Source organism: Lynx rufus, unplaced genomic scaffold (genome assembly GCF_022079265.1).
Source record: "Lynx rufus isolate CCGP_SWC_20201006 ecotype Redwood Valley unplaced genomic scaffold, mLynRuf1.p SCAF_17, whole genome shotgun sequence".
NCBI classification, from domain to species: domain Eukaryota; kingdom Metazoa; phylum Chordata; class Mammalia; order Carnivora; family Felidae; genus Lynx; species Lynx rufus.
The window spans coordinates 30030809-30043749 of NW_025814831.1; the positions used below are offsets into that span (position 1 = coordinate 30030809).

The 12941-nt window shown below is 41.3% G+C and overlaps 1 protein-coding gene across 3 annotated transcripts in view; it reads right to left on the reverse strand.

Annotated features, from left to right (window-relative positions):
- Nucleotides 1-12941, reverse strand: part of PSEN1 (presenilin 1) — a 74011-nt gene that overhangs the window by 32099 nt on the left and 28971 nt on the right. For all 3 annotated transcript variants that reach the window (XM_047079401.1, XM_047079402.1, XM_047079400.1), the window contains 2 exons: nucleotides 7116-7366; nucleotides 3603-3744 (listed from right to left, as the gene is read on the reverse strand). In XM_047079401.1, coding sequence (XP_046935357.1) covers nucleotides 3603-3744; nucleotides 7116-7366 — 393 coding nt within the window. The remainder of the gene's footprint in view (nucleotides 1-3602; nucleotides 3745-7115; nucleotides 7367-12941) is intronic.

Below are 12941 nucleotides of genomic sequence, written 5' to 3' on the forward strand. Positions count from 1 at the left end.
AGAGAGGGGTAGAGAGAGAATTCCAAGGAGGCTCCGTGTTGTCAGTGCAAAGCCTCCTCGGAATTCTCTCTCTGCCCAATGAGGGGCTTGATCTCATGAACTGTGAGAGATGACCAGAGCTGAAATCAAGAGTCGGATGCTTAACCAACTGAGCTACCCAGGTGCCCCTTAACCTTTTCTTATTTATTTAACCTTTTCTTATTCCCAATTTCTTAGGGAATTACAATTTCCAATTTTTTCTCAATTGTAATTTATGCTAGGATAAATATCTTAGCACGCACATATTTTCCTGCATTTCAAATTCTTTATTTCAGATATATCATGAAAGCAAAATTATGGAATCAAAGTGTACAGACTCTTATTACTGACTATTGATATATATAGGCTTAGTGACTTCACACACAAAAAAGCCTGTATTAATCTTTACCAAGTCAATAGGTGAAATGTATCAATTTGTTATTCTAACGTTTCTTGTTTTTCTATTGAGGAAACATATATATACATCTGTCTGTTTCTCTCCTGGCCATCTACATTTCCTTTGTAATTCCTGTGGCTTGGGTTTCTAAAAATTTATAGGATGTTCCTAATTTTTTTTTCTTTTTATAAAGATTTCATTTTTTTAAAAAGTAATCTCTACACCCAATGTGGGGCTCAAACTTACAAGCCAGAGGTCAAGGGCCACATGCTCTACCAAACAAGGCAGCCGCCCCTACGTAGGAGCCAGGCGCCCCTACGATGTTCATAATTTTCTTAATAGTTTGAAAGGGCTCTTCATATTGTAAAGATATTAGCCCTTTGTCTGTAATAATGGTTTTTGGTCACTAATGTTATGATTTTCTGAATTATTACCTGAATTCAAAGCCTCTTCTGATGATGACTAAATAGCACTTGCCCTTTTTCTAGGACATCAGGTGGTAAAACAGGCTTTTTTTTCTCATCTTGCAAAAATCCCTAGTTCAGCTTTCCTGTGCTAAAGGCTCTGAAAGAAAAGAGCCATGCTTCAGTGTAGAACAGCAGGCATCTCCTCTAAACCCTAAACTAGCCAGGCTGGAAATCATGTGCTTTTGGTAAGTTATATAGTTTCATCTATAACCTGATATGTAATAATTAACTGCCTTTTCAGTTTCTACCTTTTTAAAAGTTTGTTTGGTCTTTTAGCTTCTTGTGCTTCTCACAGACATTGCACAACCAACCACTGACATAACAAATCTTCAGGGTTTATTTCCAAACAGGTCCTGGCAAGTTTCTGAATTTCTGACTCAAAAGCTCCTTTTATTTTACTCTAGGAATCAAAGTAAACAACTTGTTCCTATAGAATTGGCTATGCCTGCTAAGACTTGAACTTAATATTAAAAAGCAAAACAAAACAACACCCATGAACGAACAAATGTAGAAATGTGGCTGAAAATAAACCCTTGCATACTTTCTAAAAGAGTTACATGAGATGTAACTAAAAGATGCACAAAACTGACCGAAAAAGTATCAAGAGAGGTTCGAGGTGCCATGGAGTAAAAGCACACCTATCCTGTCTCTCCTGCCAAACGCAACCATAAAACTTGGAGAGAATGCATGCAGCTGCTAGGTGAGGACTCTGAAAAGTGAACAGAGTCAGGTGGGCTGGGGAATGAGAAATAAGTTGATCACTTTTTCCCCTCCAGTACTATCCTCCTCCATTAGAATTCAATGCAGCTCTGACTGGGCATTAGCAAGACAGTGAGAGCTCTAGAAGCCTAGTTCTGGAAAGGAACAGGAAAGAGGTCTCCTAACAAAAAAGAGAATGCAAAAATATCAATTTTGGGTTTTTCCTTTCACCATTCTCTCACATTCAGCCCCCAAAGAATCCTGTGGGGGTGGCAGTGGGGGTTGCAGGAGCCTAAATTTCAGAGGGGAAGTTTCCTCTGTAACCTGGAGGAGCTGTACTTCCCAGAGAGTGGGGCACATTGCACTTGTTTCATTTCTCTCTGTCCTCCCACTTTGTGGCCCCATCATTGGTAAAACAAAGCCCCGTCATTGGTAAAATAAAGTCATTTCTAGCTGGAGGAATGAAAAAGGGAGGCCAAAAAACCCAAAAAGTACCAGGGAGATCACAGAAAGGAAGAAGCTTAGGAAAGCAAACTTTTAAAGCTGTTATGAACTTATTGGTCCTTCCTCAAGGTGTACAGGTGTGGTTATGACCCTAAACAGGATACAGACTCCCCATAAAACGCAAAGAAGAAAAGTAGCATGTAATCTAGATAAGAGTCACAAAGTGAGTCCAGCAGAGCAGAAACATGCACCTAGTAAGTAAACACAGACAGACAAAGTTATTGTCATGAAGATACTTAAACGGGGAGGAGAATGCTTTGCAGCAAGGGTTTACATCATTCGCTCTTTGGTTTTCTGAGTATTAATGACACTTGCCATCATCATACACACCTGTCTTCCATCTTTTCCACTTGCTAACAATGTCAAGACTACAGATGGCCAACACTTAGGTTAACACTCCCACGCACTCAAACTTTCAACAAGCAAGGTTAAATTCTGCATAATTTTAAAGTTCGTGAACACTGGAAAGGTATTTGATCTTACTAAATACCAGCCAAATGCAAATTAAGGCATTTTGTTTCATCTATAAAAATTAAAATTCAATGCTGGTAAATGTAGGGTAAGACATTCTCATTCTCTACTAGTGTTAAGTACAAACTGATACTATCATTTTGAAAAAGGAATTTTGCACACCATAATGGTTAAAAATATGTAGATAATTCATCCCTGAAATTCTGTGTCTAGGATTTTACCCTAAGGAAATAATGTGAAAAACTGAAAAAGCTCCACAAAGACATTCATTGTTTAGAATAGCAAAAAACTGGAAACAACTTAAATGTCCAACATCAGGGAGATTAGGGAAAGTAAATTATAATACGCTCATTGAGTCAAATGTTATGTAGCCTTTAGACATATTTTCTGAGAATTTATAATATGGAAAAATGCTTATCCCAAAGTAAAAGTTAAGAAAGGACACATACTGATTATACATTTTATCTTAACCATGTTAAAGAATATACAGAAATAAATAGAAGGAAATCGAGTAGACTTCAATATTTGGAAAGTTATCATTCATTTCTTTTCTTTGAGAAAGACCCTAAAGGCTCATGACTTATAATAATTTGTGATTTTTCTGAGGCACGCATCTGAAATATGTGCCAGGTGGCAAAAATTCAAGAGTGAATCCCTTAGCTAGCAGGTGAGCTAAGTGGGCAGAGGCTGGGAGTGTTGGGCCTGTGTCTTTCCCGCACAATCTCCCCTGCCCTTATTTCCCAAGGAAAGAACTAGTGCTCCTGCAGGAGAGATAGTATGGGAATGGATGGCTCCCAATACAGAAGTGGGAATATAACCAGTCACCAATGAGTTTAACACCAGGGTCTGAAGGAGGCTCCACTGGCCTGTACTCAAGAAAATCTGAAAATTAAAAATTAAATTTTTAAAGTTAAACTAAAAATTAAAAAAAAATTAAAACTCAAAATCAAATCAGTTCTACAACACAAGACCCTTTTGTACAAGACAGGAAAACCCAATCACAAAAAGAACATGGTAGAAACCAAAGCTCCATATCTCATGCTCACCTTATAGCACCTGTATTTATACAGAACCACCAGGAGAATAGTCATGACAACAATGACGCTGATCATGATAGCAGCATTCAGAATCGAGTGTAGGGCTCTCTGCCCCACAGTCTCGGTGTCTTCTGTGAATGGGGTATAGATTCTGTAATAAAACAAAACACAAAAGCCCCAGGTCAAACCACATACCCTCTCCTTGTCTTGTTTCTTTGATTCAAACTGGTATCTTTAAGTGACCTTTTTTCCATCTCAGCAATCTAGCCAAGAATTTTAGCTAAGAAAATTAGCTATACTTTAAAATAAGTGCTTTAGGGTCGCCTGGGTGGCTCAATCGGTTAAGCATCTGACTCTTGGTTTCAGCTCAGGTCATGATCTCATGGTTCATGAGATCGAGCCCCACGTTGGACTCTGTGCTGACAGTGCAGAACCTGCTTGGGACTCTCTCTCTCTCCCTCTCTCTCTGCCCCTCCATGACTCCTGCTGTCTCTCTCTCAAAATAAATAAACTTCAGAAAATAATAAGTAAGTAAGTAAATAAATAAATAAATAAAGTGCTTCAAGATAAAAAGAGATATCCAAAATATGGAGAGGTGGACTTCCGTGAACCAGACACTGGCTCCATCTAGTGGATGCTTTATATTGAAATAATTACTCCTCAAATGTTATTTCTCCATAGCTTATTAGCAATTTGTTAAAGAACTGGGTTCTGCCATATACCGAGGCTACAAATAGTTGTCAGAGGAAGAGGGCTTATAATACAGTGGCTTACAATTATTTTTTTTCACCTATAGGAACTGTTCTGATACAATATATCCATCTTCCCCTTGGTTTCTCATTCACATAAACATGCTTTTATTCCAGGTCCTCAGTCTCCCAGCTAAAAGACTTTTTTCTGACTTCTTTACAGTTACGTGTGGCCATGAGGCTAAATATGGTCAGTGAGTTATAAGCGGATATGTTGTGCTGAACTTCTAAGAAAGGCATTAATTCTGCTGAGATGTCTTATATCCTCTTCTCTGCCACTCCTTCCTGCTTCCTGTTGTTTGATTTGAAGCCTAGAGCTCCAGTACCAATAAGGAACCTTGAATAACATAAATGATAGAAGCTAAAGGAAAAGGAAAGAAGACTGAATCCTTGAAAAATGTGAAGTCACTATACCAATCTGGACTGAGTACCCAATACCACTCTCTGGGAAACAGATAAAATATGTATACCATTTAAACCAGTTGTTTTCATTTCCTGTAACAGGGTCAGGCAACTTTCTGTAAAGAACTAGAGAGTACACATTTTTTAAATTTTATTTTATTTCATTATTTATTTTAGAGACAGAGAGTGCAGGCATGGGTGGGAGAGAGGGGAAGGAAGAGGAGGAGGAGGAGGAGGAGGAGGAGGAAGAGGAGGAGGAGGAGGAAGAGGAGGAGGAAGAGGAGGAGAAGGAGGAGGAGGAAGAGGAGGAGAAGGAGGAGGAGGAAGAGGAGGAGAAGGAGGAGGAGGAAGAGGAGGAGAAGGAGGAGGAGGAAGAGGAGGAGGAGGAGGAGGAGGAAGAGGAGGAGGAGGAGGAAGAGGAGAAAGAGGGAGGAGGAGGAGGAAGAGGAAGAAGAGGAGGAAGAGGGAGAAGGAGGAGGAGGAGAAGGAGGAGGAGGAGGAGGAGGAGAAGGAGGAGGAGGAGGAGAAGGAGGAGGAGGAGGAGAAGGAGGAGGAGGAGAAGGAGGAGGAGGAGGAGGAGGAGGAGGAGAGAGAGAGAGAGAGAGAGAGAGAGAGAGAGAGAGAGTCAATTTTAAGCAGACTCCACACTCTGTACAAAGCCCAATGCAGGACTCGATCCCACAACCCTGGGATCATGACCTGAGCTGATAGCAAAAGTCGGGATGCTCAACTGACTGAGCCACCCAGGCACCCCAAGAAAGTATATATTTTAAATTTTGCCATATGGTCTCTGTTCCAACCACTGAACCCTGCCATTGTAGTATGAAGTCAGTACGAAGACAGCCATAGACAATATATAAATGAATGAACATGGTTGTGTTTCAGTAAAAGTTTATTTATAAAAACAGGTGGCAGGCGGATCTGTCCTTTGGACTATGGCTTACTAACCCTTGTTCTATAACATGTAGCCCAAACTAACTCTAACGTATACAGATAATATTACCTAGCCTCTTTTGGCTACTGTCTCCAATCCCTGCCCTTTACTCATTATCTTAGCGTTTCTTCCAAAACATTACAAGTTTGGCTTTCAGAACACCACACAGTTCGCTAATTTCAAATTCCAAAATTCACTTAAAACTCTGTTTGAGCCTGGGGCGCCTGGGTGGCGCAGTCGGTTAAGCGTCCGACTTCAGCCAGGTCACGATCTCGCGGTCCGTGAGTTCGAGCCCCGCGTCGGGCTCTGGGCTGATGGCTCAGAGCCTGGAGCCTGTTTCCGATTCTGTGTCTCCCTCTCTCTCTGCCCCTCCCCCGTTCATGCTCTGTCTCTCTCTGTCCCCCCAAAAAAAATAAATAAACGTTGAAAAAAAAAATTTAAAAAAAAAAAAAAAAACTCTGTTTGAGCCCAATGGGAGTCCCTGAGACAGAACTAGGTGAATCTGAAAGCATTTTTCTTAAAGGCAAAGGGGTCGTACCAACAGCACCAGAGAATCAACACAACAGTCTCCCAAGAGTCTAGAGAATGCCAGCTTGTATTAATTCTTCATCCTTTCATTTAACGACTTTTTACTGAGCATTTATTACATAACTAGCCCTGGACACTAGTTGCCCTCATAAGCCTTACAGTATAGAAGGAAACCAGGCTTTAAATACTGTAAATAAATAACAGATTTGCATCTTGTGACAGGTGAAAAAGAACAGGTTGCTATGAGAAAGAACATCAGGAAGGACCTAATTCTCTTATGAGGATCAGGGCAATTATCTTTGAGTACTTAGACATTTAAGGGAAGATGAGAAAGATGAGAGGAATTAATCCATCGAAGTTAAAAAGGAGGAGCACCTGGGTGGCTCCATAGGTTGAGCATCTGACTCGGTTTTGGCTCATGTCATGATGATCTTGCATGGGATTGAGCACAGAGCCTGCTTGAGATTCTTTCTCTCCCTCTCTCTCTGCCCCTCCCCCAATCACACACACATATGCTCCCTCTCTCTCTCTCTCTCTCTCTCTCTCAAATAAATAAACATTTTTTAAAAAGCCAGAAAAGGAAAGAACCTTCCAGCAGAACAATGGGACCAATGGCCCTGAGGTGGAAAAAAATCAATATTCAATTCTTTACCTGCTCAATTCCAAATAAATTCAGCTCTATCCAGTGATACCATACATGAAATAAAATTCTGTAGCTCTCATTTTCTCTACTTAAAGCATCAAGTAATAATCACCCCTCATTATCTCAACTGCTTCTGGCTGTCCGAGAGAATGAACTCTCTAGCCTTTGCGTCCCTTCAGAGCAGAGGCCACCAAAGTGATAATGACACAGAATGAAGAAAAGCCGTATCAGCCTTGAGAATGATAAAACAAAACACTCATACATACAGCTGTCCATCCTTCCGGGTATAGAAGCTGACTGATTTGATGGTAGCCACGACCACCACCATACAGAGGGTCACCGGGACAAAGAGCATGATCACATGTTTGGCACCATATTTCAACGTCAGCTCTTCATCTTCTTCTTCATCTTGTTCCACCACCTGCCGTGAGTTACCCTGGGGTCGTCCGTTAGATAGCTCAGGGTTGCCACGCCTCCGCCTTTCACTGCTATGCTCAAGCCGTTCTCTACTGTCATTCTAAAAGCACAAGAGGAACTATTTTCAGTAAGTCAGACTCCCCAGAATCAAGGTATTCTATATTAAACACAGAAAACATAACAATTAGACCTGAGATTAAGAAGAGGCCCATCATTACTTGAGTTCTGAAAGTCTGAGGCAAAAAGAATCAATTCACAAGAGATGTGCAGTTTAAAAGTCTAGATTTTATTCGCCACTGACCAGTGAAGGAACCCAGGTCCTCTCTCTCACCTGGCTCTTAGTTTACCTCATTCTCACCCTCCATTCTCAACCTAAAGCAATTGTACTCATCCTCTGAGGTTTGGCTTAAAAACTGACACCTGCGTGAAAACTTTATTTGCTAATGCTTACAAGCACAGTAATCTCACCTTTCTCAAAATTATAAAGTGCTTTCTATCTGAGGTTTCTTTCATACCAGTTTTACAAGGAACTGTCTCACCTTCTTAATTTTAAGTAAGCTCTACACCCAATGTGGGGCTCGAACTCATGACCCGGAGATCCAGAGTAGCATGCTCCACCACTGAGCCAGGCAGGCACCCTTCACCTTCATTATTAATAAGATTTAAAATCCCTGTGCTGGGGGCACCTGGGTGGCTCAGTCAGTTGAGTGTCCGACTTTGACTCAAGTCATGATCTCATGTCTATGGGTTCAAACCCAGTATTGGGCTCTGTACTGACAGTTCAGACCCTGAAGCCTGCTTTGGATTCTGTCTCCCTCTCTCTTTGCCCCACCCCTGCTGGCGCTCTCTCAAAAAATAAAACATTAAAAAAAGTTAAAAAATAAACAAAATCCTTATAGTGATATACAAGGGATCTATTTCTTACAATTTCATGTAAATCTACAATTCTCTCAAAAAATTTACTTAGGGGCATGTGGGTGGCTCAGTCAGCTGGGCGTCTGACTTTGGCTCACATAATGATCTCATGGTTTATGAGTTACAGCCCTGCATTGGGTTCTGTGCTGAGCTCAGAGCCTGGAGCCTGCTTCAGATTCTGTCTCCCTCTCTCTCTGACTCTCCCCCACTTGTGTTCTCTCTCTCAAAATAAACATTTAAAAAAGTGTACAAAAATTATTTAAAGGATTTTTAAAAATCTTTAGAGAGAGATAAAATTAGGCCTTATACAATTCTGATACCCCTCACCTTGCCTGTATTAGAGGGAACAATAAATATTTGATGAATGACAGAATAAAACTAGAACCTTCCTTAGATTCTACTTTCCTCAGTCTCTTAATCTAAACACTATTTTCATCCTTGTCCTGGGTTTACCCTTTCTTACTCTTCAAGTTCAACTTCCTTTTTGTTATCATTGTTCATATATTTTTTAAATTTAAATTCAAGTCAGTTAACATACAGTGCAGTATTGGTTTCCGGAGTAGAAACCAGTGATTCATCACTTACATATAGCACCCAGAGCTCATCCCAACAGCACCCTCCTTAATACCCATCACCCATTTAGCCCATCCCCCCACAGACCTCCCCTCTAGTAACCCATTTCTTGTCTGTATTTAAGAGGCTGATATGGTTTGCCTCTCTCTCTGTTTTTATCACATTTTATTTTTCCTTCCCTTCCCCTATGTTCATCCATTTTGTTTCTTAAATTCCACATACTTGCCTTTCTCTGTCTTACTTCGCTTATCACTGTTCATATCTAAAACTCAGTTTTTGTAAAGGGGAGAGTGGATACCAAGAGTATTAACAACAGTAATAAAAATAATAAATAACAGGAGAAAAAGAACAACACTCCTCTTCCCAGATAAGTACAGAATAGGAGATGAAAGCAGACTGATAGTCACTGTTGCTGGTAAAACGTAATCCACTTGGTTAAGCACCCTACTCTTGGTTTCAGATCAGGTCATGATCTCGCGGCTCGTGGGTTCAAGCCCCACATCAGGTTCTGTGATGTAGTTTGGAGCCTGCTTGGGATTCTCTCTCTCTCTCTCTCTCTCTCTCTCTCTCTCTCTCTCTCTGCCCCTCCCCTACCCACACTGTGTCAGTCTCTCTCCAAATATACAAATACGCTTAAAAAAAAAATGAAGAAGGAGAAGAACAACAACAACAACAACAGGTTCTCTTAGGGGCACCTAGGTGGCTCAGTCTGTTGAGTGACCAACTCTTGATTTTGGCTCAGGTCATGATCTTACAGTCATGGGATTGATCTCATGGGTGTGGGATTGAGCCCCATGTGTGGAGCCTGCTTAAGATCCTCCCTCTCCCTCTTTCTCTGCCCCTTCCCTGCTTGCACATATGTGCACGTGTGCACGCTCTCTCTCTCTCTCAAAATAAAGAACAGGTTCTCTTGGGAAAATCATGTGAGAACATGCCACTTTTACCTTGTTTTTGACTAAGTATTACTGTTATTCATTAAAAATACATTATAATCTTAATAACAGCTTAACATTATTACAATGTACTGGAGATTGTGATATGTGCTTATGTTAAATTCTCACAGCCTCTCGTCATCACCACTTTATAGACAGGGGAATGGCCATAGCTAGGAAGCATTACAGAGAGGGTTTGAACCCAGGCATGCCCAACTACAGATATCAAGCTCTTTTAAAATTTTTTTTTTATTTTCATTTTTGAGAGAGAGAGAGAGAGAGAGAGAGAGAGAGAAAGAGAGAGAAAGAGAGCGCGTGTGCGCGCCTGAGTGGGCAGGGGCAGAGAGACATAGAATCTGAAGCAGGCTCCAGGCTCTGAGCAAACAGCACAGAGCCCAGCATGGGGCTTGAATCCATGAGCCACGAGATGATGACCTAGCCCAAGTCAGACGCCCAACGGACTGAGCCACCCAGGAGCCCCCCAGAAAACAAGCTCTTAACCACCTCTCAATGTGCTGTTCACAAGACAACATGGGAGCTCTGCAGACTCAGTGTGGGCTGAGTTCTCTTTTACTTTATTTGGATATATTCATCCCATAAGTAATTATCAAAATTCTATATTCTAGGTACTATACTGTGGCAATACTGAAATTAAAAAGATCTAGATGCTGTCCTCAAAAAGATCATAAAGTTAGCTTTAATACAGGATAACTATTACAACAGAGACATGAACAAAGTGCTGCAGGACTGATCATTCCATGTGGTCAAGAAAGGCAATTGTAAAGATACAATTCCTGAGCAGAAGAGTGACTGTGGTGAATGGAAGGTGAATGGGCTCCAAGCAGACATGACTGTGGGACTGAGGTGTGAAGTTAAAGAGCAAGGCCTACACAGAAAACCAGTGAGTATGCCTGAGCTGGCTGGGAAACAGTCTGTCAGGGCTGCTTGCAGGAAAAGGTTAGGAACAGGTTGTAAAGAACCTCATTTGCCATGCCCAAGGTCTTTAGACTTTGTCCTGTAGACAATAAAAAGTCATAAAAATTGCTGGGGTGCCTGGGCAACTCAGTCAGTTAAGTGTCAACTTCAGCTCAGGTCATGATCTCACGGTTTGTGCGTTCGAGCCCCACGCAGGACTCTGTGCTGACAACTGGGAGTCTGGACACTGCCTCGGATTGTGTGTCTCCCTCTCTCTCTCTGCCCTTCCCTAGCTCTTGCTCTCTCTCTCTCTCTCCCCTGCTCTCTCAAAAATAAATAAATAAATAAAATTTATTTATTTATTTTTGGATTTTTATTTATTTATTTTTAGGTTTAGGTTTTTTTCCTTTCATGTCTTTTATTTTTATTTATTTATTTTTAATATATGAAATTTATTGTCAAATTGGTTTCCATACAACACCCAGTGCTCATCCCAAAAGATGCCCTCCTCAATGCCCATCACCCACCCTCCCCTCCTTCCCACCCCCCATCAACCACAAATAAATTTTAAAAAATTAATTTAAAAAGTCATAAAAATTGTTAAGGTTGAGGAAGTGACACATTAGATTATGTTTCATTTTGGAGAAACCTGGTAGAGTGATGACGAAAAACAGATGTATAAGAGGTATTTCAGAAGCAGAACTGACCAGGTTTTGTGGCAAATTCCATGTGGATGGTCAGGAAGGAGTCAAGGATGATCCTAGAGGTTTCTAGCATAAGGGACTAGGAAGGTGGTAATGGCACTAACAGAGCAAGGAACACAAGATGGGCAGGCTGGAGGAAAGATAGGTTTATGTGAGGCACCTGCAACCAGGCAGCAAAGTCCAAGGGTAGTTAAGAATACCAAGCCCAAGGGCACCTGGGTGACAATCAGTTGAATGTCTGACTCTTGATTTCGGCTCAGGTTTGAGTTCGAGCCCCTCATCAGGCTCTGCAATGACAGCACAGAGGCTGCTTGGGATTCTCTCTCTCCTCTCTGCCGCTACCTTGATCACACGCTCTCTCTCAAAATAAATAAACTCAAAAAAAAAGTTAAAAAAGAATTCCAAGCTCAGAAGGGAGTTGGGGGAAGTCATTAGTTTCTATAGTTATGTAAATGGATGAAATCTCAGGGACAGTGTATAGATGGAAAGCAGGAACAGTATGGACTTGCTGGTCATTATGTAATGCAACAAGGTGGGGGTGCGGACAAAGGGGGATGACGACCAAGGAGAGAAGTGAATAACCTCTAAACTTCAGCAGCAGGTGATAGGAGAAAAACCAGCCAAAGAGATTAAGAGAATAGGGGGGAGCCTGGGTGGCTCAGTCAGTTAAGTGTTTGACTCTTGATTTCAGCTCAGGCCAAGCTCGCACTGCTGGTGGGTTTTCAAGCCCCACATCGGGCTCTGTGCTGGCAGTGCGGAACCTGCTTGGGATTCTCTCCTGCTCCTCCTCTGCTCCTCCCCTGTTCATGCACACTCTGACTCTCGCTCTCTCAAAGTAAGTAAGTATTAAAGAAAAAAAGAATGCTACATTAAAAAAAAAAAAAAAGAATAGGGGAGAGGAACCCAGGAACCCAGAAATTCCAGGAACCAATACATCACAGAAGCCAAAGGAGAAGTACATTTCAGAGGTGTCATCAACAGTCAGGCTGTATGAGAAATGAAAAGCCACCGAATTTAGCAGCAGGAAGTTGGCCAATATTTTTACAAAAGTAATAAAGTTAAGAGGGAAGTCAGATCATAAATCATAATAAACTGGGGAAGGAATGGAAACTGAGAAGTTAAAGGCAATCATTCTTTGAAGCAAAAAAATTTTTAAAAGATGTGACAACAGAAGGGATTCACATTTGAAAACATTTTAGGGGTGTTAGAGATTTGAATGTATTTATCAAGTCACAGTATAGAGTTAGGACTAGTGGAAGAGACTGATGATATAAGCCAGGGAATAGGGTAGGGGATAAATGGGGGGAACAAAGGATAGAGGAGTTGGCCTTACAAAGGAACTGATGCCCTCTACTTCAGCCTGGAGGTCAGGAAGTAACTCTTTGACCTCACAGAGAAAGTATTTATGAAGACTCTCAAACCCTATGAGGAATGGGAAGGAAACTATTCCAAAGCACCAAAGGCAGAAATATATATACCACTCAACAAGAAAGATAGTTTTTGCTGAACACACATCACTGGAGTGGCCAAGTCCAGTAGGAAGGAAATGAAGGCTCGGGAAGACAGGGACACAGTGTGACAAGTAGCTGAGGAGCAAAGAGTTGAGGGAATTCATATTTCTATTTTCTCTAAAGGA